This window comes from Tasmannia lanceolata, unplaced genomic scaffold (genome assembly GCF_043159265.1).
Source record: "Tasmannia lanceolata isolate RefF3 unplaced genomic scaffold, GAP_Taslan_0.1 ptg000003l, whole genome shotgun sequence".
NCBI lineage: Eukaryota > Viridiplantae > Streptophyta > Magnoliopsida > Canellales > Winteraceae > Tasmannia > Tasmannia lanceolata.
The window spans coordinates 40485005-40508705 of record NW_027518680.1 but is presented as its reverse complement, the minus strand read 5'-3'; the positions used below and the strand labels follow the sequence as shown (position 1 = coordinate 40508705).

General features: G+C 39.8%; 1 protein-coding gene across 2 annotated transcripts in view; it reads right to left on the bottom strand.

The window, feature by feature from the left end:
• Nucleotides 1-2716: 2716 nt before the first annotated feature.
• Nucleotides 2717-23701, bottom strand: part of LOC143854572 (MAR-binding filament-like protein) — an 82145-nt gene continuing 61160 nt past the window's right edge. For both annotated transcript variants that reach the window (XM_077364606.1, XM_077364613.1), the window contains 2 exons: nucleotides 3749-3993; nucleotides 2717-3235 (listed from right to left, as the gene is read on the bottom strand). In XM_077364606.1, coding sequence (XP_077220721.1) covers nucleotides 3118-3235; nucleotides 3749-3993 — 363 coding nt within the window. In that variant the 3' untranslated portion in view covers nucleotides 2717-3117. The remainder of the gene's footprint in view (nucleotides 3236-3748; nucleotides 3994-23701) is intronic.

Below are 23701 nucleotides of genomic sequence, written 5' to 3'. Positions count from 1 at the left end.
TTGATAGCCCACGTGTGTTCCGGAGATAAGAGACGGTAAAAGAGAGTTGATTTGTGCTGTTTGGAATTTTGGAGAAGTATTTGAGAGATGGGTTGGTTTTGTTGAATTTCAACTTCTGAAGAATACTTTTCCTAGAAGCAATGGCCGTAGGCGAAACGGCCTCGCCAAGAGAACCCAATTAATAGTGTTAAATCAACCATGTCATTGGACGTCTGAGAGAGGAAACCTGTCTGGTTGTGATGACTGATGAGCCACTGAAAAAAAATGGAAAAAAATCCCTACAAAGGAGAGGAGGGAGAAAGGAGGAAACTGGCCGTTTTTCCCGGAAAAGAAAAGATTGAGTTTTCGTGATTATCGTCCAAAAGAATAGGAAAACAGAGAAGATGGCATACCGGTTACCCAAATAATCCGGTTTTAACCCTTTTAAATCTGAACCACACATGTGATCCGACGGTTGTAACATGGGCAACGAATGGTTTTTTCTTGCGTCGCGATGTAGGAGAAACAGCCTCTAGTGGAGGGGAGGGCAATTACCCAAAACATAGTAGTACCAATAGTAGAGTAAAAATAACCATAACACTTTTACACAAAGTTTTTGTAACGTTGGTAAGCTTGAGAAAAGTGAAAAAAAAAATCAGAAAATAAAAAATAAGAAAATGAGAAAAAAATTAAAAAAATCGTAAAAATGAAAAATAGAAAAAACATCCATATTTAATATGAAATGACAAAGATGCCCATCTAATAGAAAATAACCAACGTACACTCAGCTCATAGCAATTAACTAAACTAAACGCCTCATAAAATGACAAAAATACCCTCCGCTAGTAAAAAATGTCCAAAAATACATTATCTCATAGAAGATGATCAGAATACCCATACATTACAAAAAATAACAAAAAACATATCTATTTCACATAGCATTATCAAATACCCCTATGATATAGAAAAATGACCAAAATTTGATCATCTTTCATTCACTCCTACTTCGCGCTTTAATGGTATTATAGTCATTTTCTATGAGATAAGGCAACTTAGTAATTTATGAGATGGAGGTATTTTGGTCATTTTATGAGCTAGGGTATTTTGGTAGATTATTTGGGAAAAGTATTTTGGTTATTTTCCATGAGATAGGGACATTTTGATCATTTTCTTTGAGATGGGGTATTTTCTATTATTTTCTAAGACATAGGGTTGCTCCTGTTGCCGTAAGTGATGTGGATCAAAGGGGGTCTTGGCTCATCCTTCATTTTATCATTTCTGTAGAAAATTTACTCATTGATATAACATGAAACAAACAAGGAACATAATTAATTCCAAGATCCATAGCTTTAAACCCGTTTTGTAGCCAATTGAAAATTTGCACCTTCAAGTCCGGAAACCCTTTTTAAAAATCCAAAGACTAAACCTACCATCAAATCAGAACTTAAACCCTAGAATTATCTTTCTTTTACCTACCTAAACCGTTACCTAAGATCTGGACATCAATTTCCTTCAATTTCCAAATTTGTTGAAATTAGCAAAATACCCCTATAGCCTAAATATGGACTGCCTTGACCCAGTTCATGTTGCTTGACATTTTTTGTTTTATTTTTCTTCATTGATTATTATTAATTTTTTCATGCATTTGTTACAACTAATTGATAAGTTTTACATTATCTTTTAGTTCTTTTAATTGGTTGCATGCGCCTAGTTTCGGACTAATCCTTCTAATATCAATTCATCTTGCGAATCCTTATCGCTTTGATTGATTTGTGTAAGGTTTAGTTCATGCTTAATTACAATCTTTATAATTATTTATGCTATTTAAGTCTAATTATTGCTGTTGTCCATAGATTAATTAGGCATTAATTCAGCCCCAGGTTAGTTGTTAAGTGTTCTTTTAGTTTTCCGCGTAAGTCCTAAACTTTCCTAAAGCCTTAATCCCATTAGGAGTGTAGGATTCTCCCTAAATTCGGTATTGTCCTGCACCATCTTGGTCGTAAAAAATGTCCAAAAATACCTTATCTCATAGGAAAATGATCAAAATACCCATACATTACAAACAAAAAACAAAAAACATATCAATTTCACATAACATTATCAAAATACCCCTATGATATAGAAAAATGACCAAAATTTGATCATCTTCCATTCACTCCTACGTCGTGCTTTAATTGTACTTTCGTCATATTTTGGCAGATTTTTTGGGAAAAGTATTTTGGTTATTTTCCATGAGATAGGGACATTTTGCCCATTTTCTTTGAGATGGGGTATTTTCTATTATTTTCTAGGAGATAGGGTTGCTCCTGTTGCGGTAAGTGATGTAGATCCAATTGGGCTCATCCTTCATTTTATCATTCCTGTAGAAAATTTACTCATTGATATAGCATGAAACAAACAATGAACATAATTAATTCTAGGATAGAAAACAAAGTCGGCAAACAAAAGATTAAGCTAAATCTAGACATGCTATAATTGACACAGACAATACGGGACAAGGTTTTATTCAAGATTTTGATTTTCCTCTAAGCAAACAACCACAAGGGTAATGATATCTGCATTCCCAAGGCATCAATTTATTACACTTTTTTATTATGGCTGTGGAAATTTCTCCGAGAATATTGTCACTGCCTGTAACTACTTATTAGATAATAGTATGATAGAGGAGTGCCAGTATCAGAACATGGGAATGCGGGCATCAATTCCCCTTTTGGAACAAGGAAAGAGGGTGAGCAAATTCCAAACCCAATACTAGTATTCAATAGCATGATCAGTTTTAAACCTATCACATCCGTTGCAGGTCAACAAACAAATACCACTCATTAGTCTAATTCAAGGGTATCTTCAGCTCCATCTCCCTTGATATACTTATTTACAGTTTGTTTTAAAATATACTTGATGCTTACCATTTGTAAATCTGGTATCCTTTGAAGTCATCCGCCATACAATGATTCCTACAGTCTCTCCGGTAAAGCCTCTAGAATACATAAATACTTCGAAATCAAAGATTATCCCTCCATTGTGTTGACAAAGCCTCTGTAGCCCTCATCAGAATCTGTTTGGTCCAAAAACAAGAACCCCAAGAAGGCTCAACATTACAGAGAGCTCAACAAACATCAGTCTAAACTTCAGCAGCTCTCAAGCTGCGTGCTCATCATCTTGACGATCAAATTTAACATCTCCGGACAAGGCCAACAGTTGCATCAGCTCCACTCTGTATTCGAGGCCTCTAACATAGTGCCCCAATAGCATGCACCTAAAATCATGATAAAAGAAGATATTCAAAGATCAAACCGATGGAAATCCTACACAAACAATGAAGACAATCCAACGGACAAAATGTCCTAAAGAAGCTCGAAAAAAGAAAGTATCCTGGGCGGACGAGAGTCTTCTAGTCAATCTGATCCCAGTTGAGCAAGAGGAGAGTGAAGAAGCGATTCTAGAACTGGAGGAATAGAATGAACCATAGCAAGAAGTTCCCAAGAAAAATTGCCTATGAAGCTTACAAATAGCCCAACATACTCCTATCAAATGAGCTGATTATGTAACTCAGAGTATTGAGCATTTCGATCTCTTAGGCTTAGTGTGTTCATCTATCATGAATTTTAGATCTCCTTCTGTCGTATGTTCCAAGTTAGGGATGGCTTATTGTGCCAAAAAATTTAACATCTTTCTCTTTATCAAATAAACCGGTGGGGGTCCCCGCCAAACCCCAGCTTACCCATCCAAAAAAAAAAGAAAAATTACAGGTTGAAGAGCATGGACAAACCAGAATAGCAGGCGTGCTAGGTAATCCCGAGTGACTGAAATAAGGGGCTGAAATTGAAGGGAGGTGTTGTCCATGAGTTCTACACTAGCTTCCATTTCAACATCTAGGGTTCCACTAGCCGCATTATCGGATTGAGGAGGAGCTTTCGAATGCATTTTTGGAGAAAGTGTTGCTAGAAGACCGTGAACAACACAGTGAACTGTTTCTTGCAATTCAGCGGATGTTGGTTCTGATAATTCAGCTACCTGTAAGCAAAGCCAGTTTGTCAGTTGCACCGTGCCATACTAGGCCTGATAAAGTAACTGTAACTAAGGAAAATCACTTTGGCAGCTAAATGGCTCAAGACTAATAAACATGCTAATTTTAGAAACAACAGTACAGGTATTGTTACAGTAAAATTCACAGCTCAGTGGCATTTGGTACATAAAATATAAGTATACAGATAAATGTAATCTTCAGCACCTACAAAATCTCAGTGACACTTGTTTTCTCTGGTCTTTTCTACTATGAGGCCAAAGTTTTGCAAGTTGAATATGACTTATTGGAATACTCCAATTGCATCAAGGATCATAATTACTATTTTCATCATTATAAATTGAACATGAAATGTACTCTTTCCAACATTTTTCCGAGGATACTATGGAATTCTGTGACTCTGAAACTGATAGGATAAGATCCAAGTAGAAAAGAGACCTAGATGAGATGAAACGATTGGGATTTTGGATTAATGTAGGATATGGATAAACTGCTGTTGGGTTTTGGATTAATGAGAAGCTAAGGGGTTTGGGTTGACGGTTAAGCAAGAATGATGATACTGGGTTAAAATTATGGGCAAAGGGATTGGGTTCGGTTCTTCAAATTGAAAATAAGGAGAGAGAGAGAGAGAGAGAGAGAGAGAGAGAGAGAGAGAGAGAGAGAGAGAGAGAGAGAGAGAGAGAGAGAGCGCATTAGGCTGGAATTTTTATGAGAGATGAAGTTCCTCAAACATCATAATCTGATGGGGATCTTAAAAGAGTTGAAGAAAGAGAGTTACCACCTTCCAAGCAGCCGATTGTCCTTTTTTAGAATTCTCATGAATCCTTGCCTAAACCAACTCCTTAAAAATGTGGAATTCAAATAGGAGAGAGTAGATCCAAATCCCAAAAAACTGAGGGAGAGGCTAGGGGTCTGCTTTTCGGACTCAGATGGTACTTCTCTCATAACTTTGGGCCTTTAATGGTGGAGGGGGATTCCTCTAATGTCTTAGCATGGGCGACCAATAACGGTGGAGGGCCATGGAGATTACATAATATCCTTGATGAAATCGGGGACCTTGTAAGGGCCATTCACCCCACTCTCACACATCGTAGGAGAACTGCCAACTCCTCGGCAGACACGCTGGCAAAAGAGGGTGTCATCTTAATGTCTGTCATTGTAATATTTTCAGAGGCTATGACCCTGCGTTGATCTGCTGTATAGCTTAAAACACCTTTGTACTGGGACATCTTGTCCCCTCTCTTCTTTTTAATAATATTTCTGTTATCTTTCAAAAAAAAAAAAAAAAACTGAGGGAGAGGGGTGTTGTTCCAAGTCTCCCACCGAATGTGTATCTCGAATGAGGTTTATAGCTTTTTTGTTTTTGGAATTCCATCCAACCCAAAGTCCTTTTAGAAGAAAGAAAAACTCTTTTCATAGCTTTCCTATTCAAAGTCCTTTACTAGGCAGACTTCTTGAGAGTTCAAATAAGTACGAATTCTGCACTGAACTTGTAAAATTCATATCTCCCTTGTTTCTCATCAGATTTTGACGTTCTTGTACTCTACAAATATCAGAAGAAAGAGAGGAATCTAAATATTTTCAAAAAAATATAAAAATGTTTTGGACCAGTTAAGATAGGATTTAGGTCTATGGTCCACCATTCAAGTGCTAATTTCATGTCTTTTCACTGTTAAAACTTAACTTAGCACTTAGGCTATGGGTCTTTGGGCTATATCCGTTTGTTTTAGCAATATCTGGGATCTTTTGAAAATAATTTTCATGAAATTAAATTTGATCCAAAGGTAGTTTTGAAAGTAGTTTGAAAATTTGGATTCGCCTAAAGTTTGAGACAACTCGTGCTAATATAATTAGCCAAAGGTGGCTACAAGGCTTACAATCTGTTCTATCTGAATTGCTTGCCAATATTATTGGCAGAAGACAGCTACAAGGTTTAACGTCCGTTCTATCTGAATTGCTTGAAGTTGAAATGAGAATTCACACTCGGTCAACAATAGATGTTAGAAATCAATCTAATCGTGATATAGTGTTTCTTGTTCATAGTGATATGGGAAGACATCAACCACGGGACTTAACCAAGACACAATGATATAGTGTCTAAAGAGCTTGGGCACCTGGCCTCAAATTGTAAGAAATGAAACACCTGCACCTATTGGGACGCCTTTTGGTGCCCAAGGCTTGTGGAGAGTGGAAGCAATCTCGTAAAGAGGATTCTCACAGTTTGAGATGTGGTGATAGAGGTAAGGCTCAACAACCGTAGCATGAAAATTTCAATATTGAGGCAATCTTGAAGGTCCATCTACTGACACTTTCCCAAAGTTGACTCAAGAGAGTATTGCAGCTACTCTTCCTGGTGTGACTTAGTACGGGTTTCTCTATTAATCGCAGTGCCAACTTAAGATACCCTCCCCCCTTAGGATTTGAATCTTGGGTTAAACCTTTAGGGTGTGTTTGGATTGCCGGAATGAGGAAAAAGAATAATCATCACATTCCAATTTCCTCTGTAAAGGGAATGCAAATTCCAATTCGAGTGTTTGGTTTGAAAACTGGAATCTGAAGAGCTATTTTTGGGGGTTTTCAGAATACATCGAAATTCAAAATAAACCAACTTTCAGAAACTTCTGAGATTATCTGGTTTCTCCATCTCCATTTTAATTTTTCTTTTTTTTTTTCAAACCAACCTCTGTGTTAAAGAAAAAATCAGCCTCTCAATTTCATTTCTTTTGTTTTTGTGTTCTTTTTGCAAATCAACCTCAGAAAATTGCTGAGATTCAACACAAACCCTCTTTAAAAAACCATATGGCTCATTTGCGCCGGGAAAATGCATCTATGTTGCATGTTAAAGCCATGGCAGAGTTGCCCTTGTAGCGTTCTTGAAAGTCGTCTCTTGGGTCGCCCTTGGAGGGTTCTTACAACTTAAAATGCAAATTCGTCCAAGCCCTCTTCCAATGATGTGTGTGTGTGAGAGAGAGAGAGAGAGAGAGAGAGAGAGAGAGAGAGAGAGAGAGAGAGAGAGAGAAATGGGGTTGAGAGTTGTCGAGGGTGAGTGAAGGACCTCTTGACACCATTTTTGTTGAGGTTTTTTTTGCAAGCTTTGGAAAAAGTGGTTTAGAGAGAGAGAGAGAGAGATCGGGAATGAACGAATACCACCCTCCTCGGGGGGGGGGGGTATCGTTCTCCGCCAAAAGCTCCGCCAGATATTCCGTTTCGGGTCTTCCCATTCCAATTACTTGCAGCACCCAAACGCCTGAATTATTGGAAAAGAAATCACAAGCCGATTCTTGTTTCCTATTCCGGCGTACCAAACACACCCTTAGGGTTTTGTTATACATGATAAGGGAACCTCTTGGTCAAAAAACACATCAACAATCGACAACTCTTAGTAGGGAGGGATTGATCCTCTAGCCCAATGGTTAAGGCTTTGTTCTACAACATGGAGGTCAGAGATTCAATTCCAGCTTTCCTACCAAAAAATTTCTCAGCAGGAAAAATAGAAAACCCTAAATATACCCTGAAAGGAAACACCAAACTTAAAAATATGGGCTTCAACCAAGGGGCTTCAAAATATGGGCTTCAACCAATTGTTTCATGTGACAATCAGTGGATCAACAACTTGCATGGTGGGTCCGAGCCACAAAGAAGAAGAAGAGATCAACCAAATCTTAGCGGGGCTGCAATCAGGGCCTTACAAGATGGACAGAACTTGAGTTCTTGCTCCGATACCAATTAGAAATTGTGGGAATAAATAATGGAAGGGGAAAGATGGAACAAGTGGAGGAAGAGGGAAGAGTTGGGAGAAACCATGGGGAGAATTAGTGAAACCATTTTATCTCTGCCTTATATATTATAAATATAAAGTATTTATAAAATCGCGCACAAGCCACACATCACCATGTGATCCCTGGGCCCATGAGAGACTTGAGGCCACATGGCGCAACACGTCATCCTCCGACTATGATGACCCCCCTGAGCTAGCACGCCAGTTCACTCAAAACAAGATACCGCTAGAACTCACGCGTCTTCACTCTCCCCACCAGCTAATCAGGAGCCACCAGAAAACCAAGGGAAGAAGGAGCACCAGTGCCAATCATGGCAGCGCCATGAAATATCCCACCCATGGTCAAAGCTATCCAAAAAAGGCTGAGTAGACAGGTGGCACGGGCAAAGGCACCAATGCCAGTGCTGAGATCACACGACATCCCCACAATCCAAGGGAACTTTGTGTATAATAGGAAAACACACACTCAAGTGGAGGAGAGGCCAAGGTACGCTTAAGACTTTGTTTTGAGTTTAGTTCCATCGGTCACCTCCAAAGCTGACTTGAGTGTCAAAGGGTTTCCCCGGAGTTTGGGAACTCCAAGTGGCAAGTTCTTGAATTGGTCAATCCAACGAGTCTTATGTTGAGCATCCTAGAATAGAATGAATGGTAGAACCGTGATTCCCGTCGACTAAAATGGCATTAGCACTAGGATTTCTTTGGTAGAAAGTTATCTGTTAGCCCAAGGGTTCCCCATGGGTTCATTCAATCACCTTATTTTGATGATTAACAAACACAAATTGATTAGTCTTTTATGGACTAATTGTTTGCCTTGAGTGTTGTGCTATGGACAGGAAATTCACAGGTTAATCCATGCTAGCACACATCATTGATGGCCTATGCTTGAAGATGAACCAAACACGTGTCAAAAGAGCTAGAGCATACAAATGATCAATCATACCTTGGAGAATCAACCAAGGAGAAGCTCAACATTAGTCATCTCAAAGCATTGAACAAACAAAGAATGATCGATGAAGGCCAAAGCTTGGAGATCAACAACTTGTCAAGGAGCTTGAACCAACTCGAAGGAGTGATCCATGCAAGAGACCAAGACTTGAAGATGAGCTTTAAAGTTGAAGATGTGAGTAATGAGTCTTGTGTTAGATTGTATAATTTAATCCCACTTAGGTATCCCTTGTTGAGACATAATCAAGTCACTAATAAGGTCCCAAACAATATTAGAATATAAGGAAAAGACCCGTGGACCAAAGCCCTAGTGCCATAGATAGCTTAGAATTGCAAAAGATTCAAATCGGCACACTTAGCACTTGAATTTTGAGATCAGGTCATAAATCCTATCATAACTGATCCTAAACATTTTTAAATATTTTTAAAAATATTTTTAACAGAAAGAGCTCATCATTTCCGTTCAAATCGAGTATAAGAACGTCGAAATCCGACGAGAAATGAGTGAGATATGAATTTTACAAAACCGAGTCTGAAATCTGGAAAATGTCAAAAATGCCCTGAAATAGATCCGTTGGGAAGTTGCCCAGAATTACAGAAATGCCCTTGTAACGGCTAGTTTTGGGTTTTCTCTATATATATGGGTTCCCTAAGCATGTGAACCAATCTCTCTCATTCCTAAACTTGTTGTAAACATATTAGAGAGTGAAAAACACCCTTGTGCCTCAATTTGGGAATATCTAAAGAGATTAGACCTAGGCTTATCTTTGTAATTATCTTTGAGAAACTCTTGTGAGCTTTATATTGTATCAAGCCTTCAAGAGGCTAAAGAGTGTCCTTCAATCTTCTTCTTCATTGTAAACTTGGCAACAAAGGGCGCCGTATTTAAGACCCTTGGAGCTTGGACGCTCGGATTGTACAAGGCGAAAGGAACGCTGTATTTAAGTTCCTTGGAAGATAGTGGATTCCTCAAGGAGACAAAACATGAGAAGAGTGGAGTAGGCCTTGGGGTTAAGACTGAACCACTATAAATCTTCGCGTCTCTTGTGTGGTATTTATCTCTCTCACCCTCACTCTTATTTGTGCTTGCATTTATACACTTAGAATTGAGTGAGTAGCTAGCAATGGTAATTAACTTACTTATCTAGTACCTTGCTAATTAGCCCATTTAATCTTGTTAATTAAGTTTGCATGAGCCTTCCACCAAGTGTTTGATAAAAAGCCTAAAAGAAACCATTCATCTAATTCATTTACCTTGTTGTGGGATTTACAATCTTTAATCAACCACCAAGTATTTTCATAGAAAGATTAAAAAGGGAATAATCAACTAGGATTTTCAAAAGCCATCTAACAAGTGTTTGACAAAAGGTCTAAGAGATGATATTCATTTAAGATTTTGGAACTAATCTTACAAAAGTTTTTAAAGAGGATAAATTTTTTTAAAGACACCCAATTCACCCCCCTCTTGGGTTGCCTAGTGGGATTTCATTATCAAACGAAGATGCAGATTCAGATCTCGATAAAAATCATTTTTTTTACTTTGTTTACAACAATTGTAAACATAAGCTTATCTCTTTCTGTTTTTGACATGACCAGACGATACTAACATTTATCTTTCGAATATTCAGCGCCTTTAGCCACTTTGTAATCATCTGGATGAGCCGAACATTCAATGTTGGTTGAACTAAATTCTATAGCAATAGGACACCAACTGACTCTACAAGCAAGGTTTTAAATCTCAGCTTCTGTTACAATGGAAATCGAAATATTTCAGTTTCAGTGGAAATTTCGAAAATTTAGGTGGAAATCTTGTAAAATAACTAAAATCCCAAAGGGCAACCCGGGGGGGTGAATTGGGTAATTAAAAAATCTAATCCTAAAATAATGAGGGTGTGAGATTACTTATATAGTTACCTAACTCTTGCTCAAGTTATATCAATACAAAGAAAACAAATTGTAAGCCCAAGGGTTCTCCCAAGGGCTCCTCATACTTTCACCCATGTTTTGATAATTAACAAACACAAATTGATTAGCTTTTAAAGACTAATAAGTTGCCTGGAGTGTTGTGTTGAAACAGGAAAAGATTAGCACATCACATAACACAACACAATGCATGACTTGGAGATCCATGTGGACACTACATGAAGCAACTCAATCTTGATGAGAGCGAGCTCAAAAAGTCATTTGGTGGAAGATCCTACAAGATGGAGTGAAGATTTGAAGATCTCAACCAAGTCAAGCATCAAACGGAGCACATTGAAGATCATGTTCAAGAGAAGACTCAAGAGTTAGAAAATCCGATTATAGGTTGTATCTCTAGCACTCTTGGTGTTTTCTCTATCAAGGCACACTCTCTTGGACCCCCCAAAATTATATTTTTAATGTCCAAGAGAGAACCCAAAAGGGTTGCAAAAGAAATCCTGAAAAATAACTGAAAAACACAAGTTTTGCAATCGGCGGTTGACCGACCCTAGCACCCCGGTCGACCAGGCCTTTTAAAGAGGTGAAATTGAAACTGGTCAGAAACCATTCGGCACACGGGCGACCGACCCGGTCGAGCGCCGAGATAGTTTGAAACTTATTTTTAAAATCTGACCAGCGCATGGCCTGCAGACGACCGCCACACCCTCGATCGACCGCGACCACGCGAAAATAGATCCGTTGGAGCTTCCTGTACTGTTTTCAAAAAGACCCAGTTTTTTCAGTTTTGCCCTCTAACGGTTATATTCTTTCAAAGGCTATAAAAAGGAGATTGTAGCTCCATTTTAACTTGATGAAGTCATTCTAAAATAGCCTAACTCCCATTAACCTATTGGCTTATCATTTTAGGTCTTCAAATCTCTCCCCAAATACTTGTGCCTTGATTTTGATCACATTCAAAGTATTGGACTTAGGATTTTCTTGTTTATCTTTAAGAGAGAGTTTGTAGTAAGCTTGATTGTGTTATTTGCCTATTTAGAGGCTTGAGAGAGCTTAAACTTCTTCTATTATTCATTGTACACGCGAAGAGGAGGTTTTAACTTTGAGGCGGTTTGCGAAGAGGGACCACTACCTTGGAGGCGGTTTGCGAAGAGGCATCACTACCTTGGAGTGATTTCCTTGGAGGCAATTTTGCGAGGAAGAATTGTTCCTTGGAGGCGGTTTGTATAAAGGGGGTTTGTCCCTTTGAAGGAGTCAAGTTGTAAAGCCCGAAAATTCGGCCTACGGAATCTCAAATAGTGAAAGAAAATCCCAAGAAAAGACCAAGTACTCGCGTAGTGGAGTAGGTCCGGTTGTGACTGAACCACTATACATGATTGCGTCGTCTCTTATTCTCTTCTCTTTATAGTGATTGGTAAAATCTAAACCTCATTCTCATTACTATAGTTATTTGAACAAGGGTTAGATTCTTAATTGTTAATATGTTAATATTATTTTTAACATTGCACTTAACTAGGGCACAATTTTTAATTACCCAATTCATCCCCTCTTGTGTTGCCAATTGGGATTTCAATTGGTATCAGAGCTAATGGCTATTACATAGGTTTTCAAAGGCAACTAATGGAATCTAGACTTCTCATGTTTGATGGTTCAGATTATGGATCCTAATGGAATCTAGACTTCCCATGTTTGATGGTTCGGATTATAGATCGTGGTCGATCCGTATGAAGACCCTTATGTCTAGAGTTTGGTGTGTGGCAAACCATAAAAAATGAAGTTATTTTCCCTACCACTAGAAAATTCACTGAAAAAGACACCAAACAATTCATTTTGCACTCAAAAGCTCTAATTGCATTGTGCCATGCCTTAAGCATTAATGTTTATAATATTGTATCATCATGTAAAAGTGCTAAGGAAGTTTGGAATAAGCTTAAAGAACATTATGATAACTACAACACTTGCAAAGTTGTCTCACTTATAACTAAGATTGATGTACAAGAATGTGAGCACTTCAAAATAAAATATTTAGAGCTTCATAAGGAGTTAATGGAAAGAAACAAAAAGGACTTGTTAATTAAAAAGTCTGTTGACTCCATGATGTGTAAAATCAAGACCTTAGAAGAAAATCTAGAAGAATTTGAAGTAAAAGAAATTAAATTGCTTGAATTAAACAAAGGTCCATTATATGCAAATCATGAGCTTAAAGAAAGATACAAATACTTAAAAGAAGATGAAGAAGAGTTGAGAACTAACTCATCTCAAGAAATTGAACATCTAGAAGATAAGCTAGAAGATATGAAGTTAGAAAAGGAAAAGCTTAGGCTAGAAAACATCAAACTACAAGAAGAAAACAAAAACATGTGCAATCATAATCACTCTTGTAGTTCACATCATCCCTCTACCTATGACCATTCATGCTAGTATTGTGGTAGAGTTGGACATTACAAATCTAAATGCAAGTTTATGTTTGTAAGGTCAAACAAGTTTGTTTGAATAAGAAAAGATACTCCCAAGAACAAACTTGAATGGACCTAAGGTATTTTTTAGATTGGTTGTAAAACCTCGAGCAAAATCGCTCCACGTTGAGGAAGAATAAACAGTGTAGAACAAAAAAATTGCTCTAACCCAGGATTCCTAGGGACTAATTGATTTTAATGTGATTTAATAAACATAAATATAAATACCTTATTTTGCTGATAAGAAGAAAAATGTCTACGTGATCTACTCCTCGAAAATCCGCCAACCATCTAATCGATGCGAAACCACAAGTTGAACCGATGGATTCCTTTCTTTGCACAAAGGATCTTGTAAACAACTCTTTGTTTACTTTATAACCTGGTCTAAATTAGATTATAATGTGAGAATATGTATTTAGATCAATGGAGCTTTGTAAGATGTTTGTCTTTGACTTAGAAAAGACAACTAGTTGATGGAATTGAAGAAGAAGAGAAAGACTTTGGGATGTCTCTACCAATTTCCAACACATGGAATTATGGAAGAGGTCTTTCAAAGTCTATTCCTTTGTCTTGTATTTATAGAGTTCTCAATTTCCGTATACACAACCCAAAGCTTCTAGAGAAATCTCACAAAACATGGAAACTAGCCACAATTAGAAGCTGCAATTTGGAAACAAACTAGTTGACTTTTTCAAAATAGAAACCAAACAATGTGGGAGTGCTTTTAGAAATTCTTGGACTTTTAGAAATCCCTAAATTGAGTTTTTCTCAAGTAAAAAACGTGGTTGCTTTATTGGATAAAAACAATCCCAAAAATATGTCACACATTGTTTCCTTTTTCAACATTCCCGCTGTTAGAATAAGCCTATATGCCTATGGGCATTTTAGTCATTATAGTTATTGTACAGCTTTTATTATATTAATAAAAGGGTGGGGGGAGATACCTAACTTACACACTTTCTCTCTAATCTCTTTTGCATCATGGTATCAGGCCCTAGGGTTTCTGATCCCTAGGGAAACCTTTACCCTCCATCTTCTCCATCAACCCTAAGCCTAACCCTAACCCTAAACCCTCCCCCTTATCCCTCTCTCTCACCTAACCCTAACCCTAACCTAACCCTAATCCGCTACAGTACTGCTGCAGTGCCGCTACAGTACTTCTACAGTGCCGCTACAGTGCCGCTACAGTACCGCTACTTCTCATATCTTTTAAACCCTAATCTATTATACCCTCTAAAACCCTCTTTTACACCCTAATCTATTTTCTAGTCTTGCGTTTCATGGTTTTTCTTTGCACAATGTGCTGATCTTCTTTAATCCTCTTCTCCATTTCTCTTTCAGCATCTTCCTGGTTCTTTATGGGTTTCTCTATACTCATGTCCTGCACCTTTGACATCGTCATATGACTTTCTATTGATTAGTTGGTTCTGCCTATCTTTCTTTCCTTTCTATTTGTTGTTGCCGTTAGTAGTGGTTTCTTTGTTCGTTTATATTCGTTGTCGTTATGGATCCTTCCGTCATTGTTGATCCCTCCATTGGCATGACCACTGACGTCAGTGCCTCTACCACAACCTCGGCCCCTTCTTCTTCTTCTTCTCACTTGGCACCTGTGGAAAATTCTTACCCACAGTTGAATATTGCCAAGTTTGATGGAACCAACTATTTACCGTGGAAGGTTGCGATTGAAACTTACCTACTTGGGCGAGGCAAAGTCTGTTTCCTTCGTGAGGATCCTCCTTCGCCTAAGGATCCAACGTATACTCGCTGGGAGCAGGAAGATGCATTGATACAGAGTCTTCTATGGCAGAGTATGACTCCTGATATTTATTCTACTCTGATTCTTCTTCCGACTGCGAAGGAGATCTGGGATCATACTGCAGTGACGTATTCTGGGCTTGGGAACATCACTCGTATATGTTCCACTTACTCTGAGTGGATACAGCTCCGTCGTGACGACATGTCTCTTGAAACTCATTACGGGAAGTTCATCTCTTTATGTCAGCAGCTTGATGTCTTTCTGCCATTCACTTCTGATATTAATATTCTCCGACGTCAACGGGAACAGATTCGAGTGGTGCACTATCTTGAGAGCCTAGGCCCAGAGTTTACCCATCTGCGCCATCAGATTCTTGGTTCTGGGAACATTCCTTCGTTGCACGAGACTCCCTCCCGCCCTACTTCTGACCGTTCGGCTCTTGCAGCATATGATGGTGGTGGTGGTACTCGTCCTTCTCGGGGTGGTGGTTCTTTTTCACGAGCTCGTGGCCGCGGTGGTCGTGGTGGTGGTCGTGTTGGGAGTGGGCGTCGCCGTTCTTATTGCACCCACTGCCAGTGCGATGGCCATGTCATTGAGACTTGTTACACATTGCACCCCGAGCTCAGGCCGTCTCGATCAGCTCACCTCAGCAATTCTGTCGCATCTGACTCAGTCGTCTCTGCCCCGCCTTGCCACCTGCTGATGACTCATTCTCCTTGACGCGGGCAGACTATGAGGAGCTCCAGCGCCTTCGACAGAGTGCTTCACAAGCCACTGCGGGCTTTGCCCAGCCAGGTAGTTCACATACTACATTACTTTCTAGCTCCGGGTCCTGGATCATTGACTCAGGAGCATCGAACCATATGACTGGTAACTCATCACAACTCTCTTCTTTTCGCACTTCCATCTGCTTTTCAGTCCATTACTTTAGCTGATGGTTCCACTACCCCTATGACTAGTATTGGTACCACATGTCCTTCACCTAATCTTCCGCTATCTTCAGTATTGTGTGTACCTAAATCTCCTTTTAGTTTATTATCTGTTAGCCAAATTACGAAAAATCTCTCTTGCTCTATCTCATTCTTTCCAACTTACTGTCCTTTTCAGGATCTTTCGACTGGGAGGACGATTGGATCGGGTCGTGAGGTGGATGGCCTGTACCGTCTTGACTGTAGCCCCTCTTCGTCCGCTTTACATAGTTCAGTGGATGCCTTTTAGTGGCATTGTCGACTGGGTCACCCATCACTTCGGCGCCTCCGGGCGACATCCTTAGTTCTCTCTTCTGTCTCTCAATTTCATTGTCAGTCTTGTGAACTCGGGAAGCATCATAGAGTGTCTTTCCCTTCTCGAGTTGTCACTAGAGTAGATAATTTATTTCAGCTCGTTCATTGTGATGTATGGGGACCTTCTAGGGTCGCGTCGAATAATGGATTTCCGTATTTTGCTGTTTTTATTGATGATTACTCTCGAATGACTTGGCTGCATCTATTGAAAGACCACTCCCAGGTCTTCTCTGCATTTCAAAAATTTCATAATGAAATAAAAAACCAGTTTAGTTGCAGTCTTAAATGCCTGCGTACTGATAATGCATGTGAGTTTTTTTCTGGTACTGGTGGCTTTCAGGATTATCTCTCCTCTCATGGCATTATCCATCAATCCTCTTGTGCATACACCTCACAGCAAAATGGTGTCTCCGAAAGAAAACTGCGCTATCTACTTGAGGTGGCTCACACTCTCCTCTTCCAGATGCATGTTCCTAAAACCTACTGGTCTGACGCCATTCTCACTGCTTGTTTCCTCTCCAATCGTCTTCCATCTACGGTGCTTCATGGGGATTCTCCATTTCACATCGTTTATCCACATCAGGATTCATTCCCTCTTACGCCCCGTGCCTTTGGCTACGTTTGTTTTGTCCATCATTTGGAACCTGGCCGCGACAAGCTTGACCCTCGGTCAGAACGATGTGTTTTTCTAGGTTACCTCGCACCCAGAAAGGATATCGTTGCTATAGTCCGCGTCTGCGCCGTTGGTATGTATCAGCTGATGTGACCTTTTTTGAATCAGAATCATTCTTTGGCTCTACCTCCGTTCCTCATGTTGTCAGAACGGAACCTGATGTGACCATTTCTCTTCCTGTTCTTCCCCCTCTTCCTCCGACTTCCTCAGCACCTCCTCCTGCTTGCCCCACTGGACAGGTTGATTCATGTGCTCCTAGGGTGGATCGTCCCCCTACTAAAGTCCAATATCAACACTGTCAACAACAGGCACAACTTCCTCACACCAACAAATCGTCTTCACAAGCAGAGATCTCTTTACCCTCTCATCAGGTACCTTCATCTCCTGTAGTTGTTTCTGACTCTCCTATTGCTTCACGTACTCGTTCTCATTCTACTGCTCACCCCATTTCTAATTTTGTCTCTTATGATCGTCTAACTCTTCCTTTCAAAAGCTTGTCTTGTCTGTGTCTTCTGTTGTGTTACCCCAGTCTCTGGATGAGGCTCTTCATCACACAGGATGGCGAGCTGCAATGGATCTTGAAATGGGAGCTCTGCATTCTAATCACACATGGGATCTAGTTTCTCTACCTGCTGGTGCTCGTCCTGTAGGATGCCGTTGGGTGTTCTCCATTAAATATCTACCTGATGGCACCGTTGATCGACTGAAGGCTCGTCTGGTGGCCAAGGAGCTCAGACATTCGGTGTCGACTATCATGAGACGTTTTCCCCAGTGGCAAAGATTCCTTTCGTTCGGGTTCTCCTCTCCCTTGCAGTCAATAATGGATGGCATCTTTCACCAGTTAGATATGAAAAACGCTTTTCTAAATGGCGACCTCCTTGAAGAGGTGTATATGGAGCAACCACCAAGTTATGTTGCTCAGGGGGAGTTGTCCTCATCAGTCTGTCTCCTCAAAAAAGCAATTTATGGGTTGAAGCAGTCGCCGCGTGCATGGTTTGGCAGATTTAGCGAGGCAGTTATGAGGTTTGGCCTCAAGCAGTGTGGTGTGGATCACTCAGTATTCAGTCATCAGTCCTCAGCAGGATGCATTATGTTAATTGTATATGTCGATGACATCATTATTACAGGGAGTGACTCAGGGGGAATTCGAAAACTGAAAGCCTTCCTACAAAAAGAGTTCGCGACAAAGGGCTTGGGACGTCTCAGATATTTTCTTGGGATAGAGGTTGCATATTCTTCTAGTGGTTTGTCTCTATCACAGAGGAAGTACGTTCTAGATTTGCTAGAAGAGACAGGAAATCTTGCAGTGAAACCTGTAGCTGCACCCATGGATCCAAATGTGAAGCTGGTTCCAGAAGAGGGTGAGTTGTTGAAGGATCCAGGTAGGTATAGAAGACTTGTGGGCAAACTTATATACTTTACGGTTACTCGCCCTAATATATCCTATGCCGTTGGGGTGGTTAGCCAGTACATGACCTCTCCTCGTACTTCGCATTGGAATGCAGTGGTTCAAATACTCAAATATCTTAAAGGTGCACCAGCAAAGGGATTATTATTCAAAAGACATGGTCATACACGAATTGAGGGGTTCTAAGATGCTGATTAGGCTAGATCCCCTGCGGATAGGAGATCGATTACCGGGTATTGTACCTTTGTTGGAGCTAACCTAATTTCATGAAAAAGTAAGAAACAGGAAGTCATTGCAGAATCAAGTGCAGATGCAGAATACAGAGCCATGTCACATACTACGACTGAGATTATTTGGTTGAGATCACTCCTAGCTGAGATTGGTATTGTGTTTCCTTCGCCGTCCCAGTTGTATTGTGACAACAGAGCAGCTATCTATATTGCGACGAATCCAATCTTTCATGAGAGAACAAAGCATATTGAAGTTGACTGTCATTTCATTCGTTAGAGAATCCAGAAAGGAGAGATACACGCTGTATTTACTCGTTCTACAGAACAGTTGGCTGACATGTTTACCAAACCATTAAATAAATCAAAACTGAATGACATATGTAACAAGCTAGGAATGTACAATTTATACATTCCAGGATGAGGGGGAGTGTTAGAATAAGCCTATATGCCTATGGGCATTTTAGTCATTGTAGTTATTGTACAGGTTTTATTATATTAATAAAAGGGTGAGGGGAAGATAACTAACTTACACACTTTCTCTCTAATCTCTTTTGCAACACCCGCTATAAGCCTGTAGGTCAAATTTCGACCTCATTTTTGAACAAGTAAATGGCCGAATTAGAAAAAATCATAAACTACAAAGTTGTAGATCTTTCAAAATCCTTCGAAACGAGTACTTACACATTAATTTTTTACTAGAGATGAGTAAGTTATGACTGTTTTAGTAAAACCAGTCTATAAGCTAAACTTACAATTATTTATTTAATTCTTTTAATTAAATAAACATATTTCCTCCCATCCAATGGGATAAAAAGCTTCATTCATATTTTTCTATAATTCCCAAAATACCCTTATAGTTTACACTTAACCATTTTGATATTCCCAATGTATCCTATAGTGCATATACACTATATACATTGTATATATCCTTTCAATGCATCCAATGCCACGAAACTAGTTCGTGTATGCAACTAAATAAATGCGGGACCTCTATCTAATAGATAATAATAGGTCAATCGAGTAATGAGTGGGATCGTAGCAGGGATTCAACGGTAGATCCTGTAGTACCCACAATTGGGCCCCACTGCGATTATTGCTCCGTAGCCAATGCTACAATCGCAATGAGTCAGTGGCCTCCATCTAGACGTAACCCTGAAGATAACCGTTAAATCATCATACCCCTAATTACATCAAATGTGCAAATCCTTTCTCGAAGTCCACATCTACTGAGTTCAGTCCTACGGGGGGTGGACATCAACTACCCCCTAAGCTCACTCACGGTATACCTTTCAGTCAAGTAGTGTCGGCCCGCAAATGCATTTGCTGAAAACATTTCAAAACTTATTCTGTGAAATTTTTTTGATAAACATTTTATCAAATCCACCTGGCCAGGTATTTTTTTTGGGCCTACTGCTCTGACCAAAACCGTAGATGTTATCCTACGAAATAGGTGGAGAATTCCATGTCGGGTATCACTATTGACCTCGAAGGTTTGTCCAACACTTCAGTACTACCCTCTAGTGACTCCAAGAGAATTACTATTAGATAGACCAAGAATGAGAGACTCGCCAACAGACCAATATGACCCCTCAGGTCAAAGGGCATGTAAAGGGTCATGTCTGGTAGAATAGCTCAACTATCTCCTGTCCACAATCTATTCTAATGTTATCCCGTTCAGTACGCAATCTCATTGTCATACCCATTCTATCTTGCTTAGGGTCCATTACCCAAGTGATTGAGATAAGTCACTCCACATCACGTGCATGTCGACAAGATAGATGCTAGTTGTATATAGAAAGAGGCGTCCAACCTCAACCCCAACTAGGAACTAGTAAGGTCTGCAAAGAACCAGAGTCCCATATCTCCTTGCTCCCTAAGATCTGTGAATCCATGAGCATGGGTTTCATACTTTGCCACCCAAGGACAAATACGTGTCAATAACAAGTAGCATGTCACACATATTAACTTATAGTTACCCATTAATTGTCATGAAAAGAAACTTTTATTGATTAACATGAGAAATATACTGTGTTTGAGGGCACCTACTCTAATAGTATTGTGGGTTCCAAAGTCCCCAACTCAAAATATTCATTGAATATCTTAATCTTAGGGGTTGTGCTTAAGTATAATATCATATACATTCTCTCTAGAAACTTCATTTCTATGTGTTAATCATTGTATCTAGACTACATGAGCTTAACTGACATATTCTTTCACTTTTAAACCTAGATGCATAAAGCTATGTATTCACAATGGAATGTATCTTTGTTCATAGAGCTTAAATGATTACATCATATACAAGTTATAGTCCATGAAGAAACCAAGAAAACACATATTCTAGACTATTGTTGTGCTATATTATTGAACATCTTTTTGAAAAATCCATCTAAGTGCAAAATCACATCACTTTGCACTTTGCATCCACGAATGGAGAACTTATCATGTCAATACTTTCCTAGAAATAGGTCAAACATATTTCACAAACTCCATCTAGCAAAAACAAACAAAGAACATCCACATAAAAACTTAGAAGGAAACTCATGTCACTCAAACCTCTTAAGTCAGAACGGGAGAAAAATAGAAATGAATTTTTAGACATCCTCACACGACCCATGAGACAAATTTACAAGTTCATTATAATCCCATGAAAAAGGGAAAAATAGGAGAAAAATGAATGAACCACAAATCCCCTTGAAAAATATCAAAAATTGGAAAACAGGGGAGTGGCGGTGGACCGAGCCTCGGTGGGCGACCGTGGTAGGTTAGAAAGCGAAAATAAAAAGATCCAGGAAGGGTTCGGAGGTCGACCGACCCTATGGCACGCGACCACGGAAGGACAAGAGGCGAAAATTAAAATGGAACAGAAGGGTCGCGGCGGGCGACCACGAGACCCCAGTTGACCGTAAGAGTCGGGATAGGCCTTTTTAGTAACCTTTCGCGGATCATTTTCTCACTTCCGTGAGTTGATTTTCCGCTAGGGTTTTGCTTGTTCTCCACCCCCTTTGTCATTTTCGATCAAGATCATCCAAGATTGGGTTTTTAGGTAAGATTAATCCATATATATTACTCCATCTCTTGTTTCCTCCTATTTTCTATTCTCTTTGTAAAATCATTCTCTTTCATTTCTTCCACTCTCTTCCACCCTCCTCTAAATCCTTGTTCTTCTGTGTTTCCTTACTCTTTCATCTCTCCCTTTTCTCCTTCTCACCCAAATCCAAAATCTTCCTTCTTTCCTCCATTTTCCTTAGAAACCCTAACCCTAGATCAAATGGCATCTTCAAGGAAATTAATTGCACAAAAGGGAAAGAGCCTAGGGCTGAACAAGAATAAGAAGTATTCCCCACCGAATACTTCTTCAACAAGCAAGCAAAGGATAGATATAAGGCTCTCATGGATAGACTAGTCATCTCAGGAAGAAAGGTTATTCTCACCGACTTCAAAGCCTTCGATCTCGTCGATCTTTTTGCGAAACAAGGATGGGTAATATTCCTACAGTATGACTCTTTAATTTACCCCGAGCTAGTTAAATATTTCTACTCAAACATCGTTGTATCTCATGGGGGAGTGCTAATGAACAGTTATGTTAGGACTGAATTTGGACTAAACCTAGCTCAATTCTGTAACCTCCTTGATATTCCCAATGACAGTAAGAGGATTTTCTTTTGGGGAAAAGACGATATCGAAAAGTCTCCCTTCATAAGGAAGGATGTCTATAAAACCCTAGGAATTGTCCCACCTACAGGAGAGAAACTGAACATCCAGGCTAATAAAATGAATCATCAAGCCAGGGTGATTCATAAAGTGGTGGCCTACAACTTCACCCTAGAGCCAGAAATTTTGATGTCGTTAAACCCTTTGAGGCCCTCATGATCCACTGCATCATCAAGAAAATCAAGTTGAATCTAGGATTCATTATTCTAGGATATATGGATGAGGCAATCAAAAGAGGCCAAGGAGGATTACCCTACGAGATGCTCATCACGAAGTTACTTAGGTACAATGGAGTGGATCTGACAAATGCCTTCTCTAGGAAGCTGGACCCAGTACTCAACTCTACTACCATAATTAAGATGGGAATTAAAGAGGCCCCAGGGGCAGTTAGTAGTGGAGGAGGTCCCAGTGCAGTTGGAGAATATGAGATAGATGAGGCTATGAGAGAGGCACAGGCACAGGCACAGGCTGAGGCTGAGCAGCATGAGGTTCCCAACCACTGATCATCAGGGATCATATGAGCAGCTAGTTAGAGATATGGGACTCATGAGGACAAGGCTAGAAAACCTCACCACCAAGGTTGTTCAGGCCGAGAGTCAGAGGGCCACAGATCCCACGCAGCTGATGGAGACTTTAGCGACTGATAGGAGAGCCAGAGCTCGAGAGCATGCTGAGCTTGTACAGGCTATCACCAGGAGTCGACCTTTCCGATACTACACCAGGACTCCACCCCGTGATGAGCCTCCTCCTCAGATGTGACATACCTTTTTGGTAGTAGATACACTGTGGATTGATATGCCAGAGATGGTATACTTTGTTGCTACTAGTACATCCAGTTTATTGTAGTTTCTTTTTGGTTGGATGATGATGTTGTTGTTGCCCAGTGTGGGCTTTATTTTCATATGATGGATGCACATGCCCAGGAGGGGCTTTATCTTCTTTTTGATATGGATAGTGATACCCTGTTTGGCATGTCTATGGATATGTTGGGATGTTGCCCATAGGGGCTTTGGTTATTTTAGTTTAGTTAGACTCAGAGTTCACTCGTCATTTCATTTGTAGCGGTGATGAGAAGCACTAGCCTCTCACACCCATCCATGGAACTCTGTAGCTGTTAGGTTTTCGACGGATGAGAAAAGGGACTGTCTCTTCCATCCTTGGACATGTATATGCAGTATTACATTGCTTCATCTTTATATATACATGCTTTCTTCCGTGTCATGGTGTACTTTCAATCAACTATCTATATATTCATGTACCTGTGTCAGACCATATCCCTATCTCTCTCTATCCTATGTCTGATACTTATTCATCTGTATCAAAGTGTAATACTCTTCTAATGAATCAACTTGAATGGTTAAGGATGTCAAACTAAGAATTAAAAGTCATTCAATGTGTGCTCATGCCTTCTTATGAAGGAACGGTTCAATCACTTTAATCAATGTATCTAACAACTTGGGCCTTAAGGCCAGCATCCGAAACCATCAAACCAGTGATATCTCTCTTATACCTAGTGCATAGAGTCAGGGGGAGTGCAT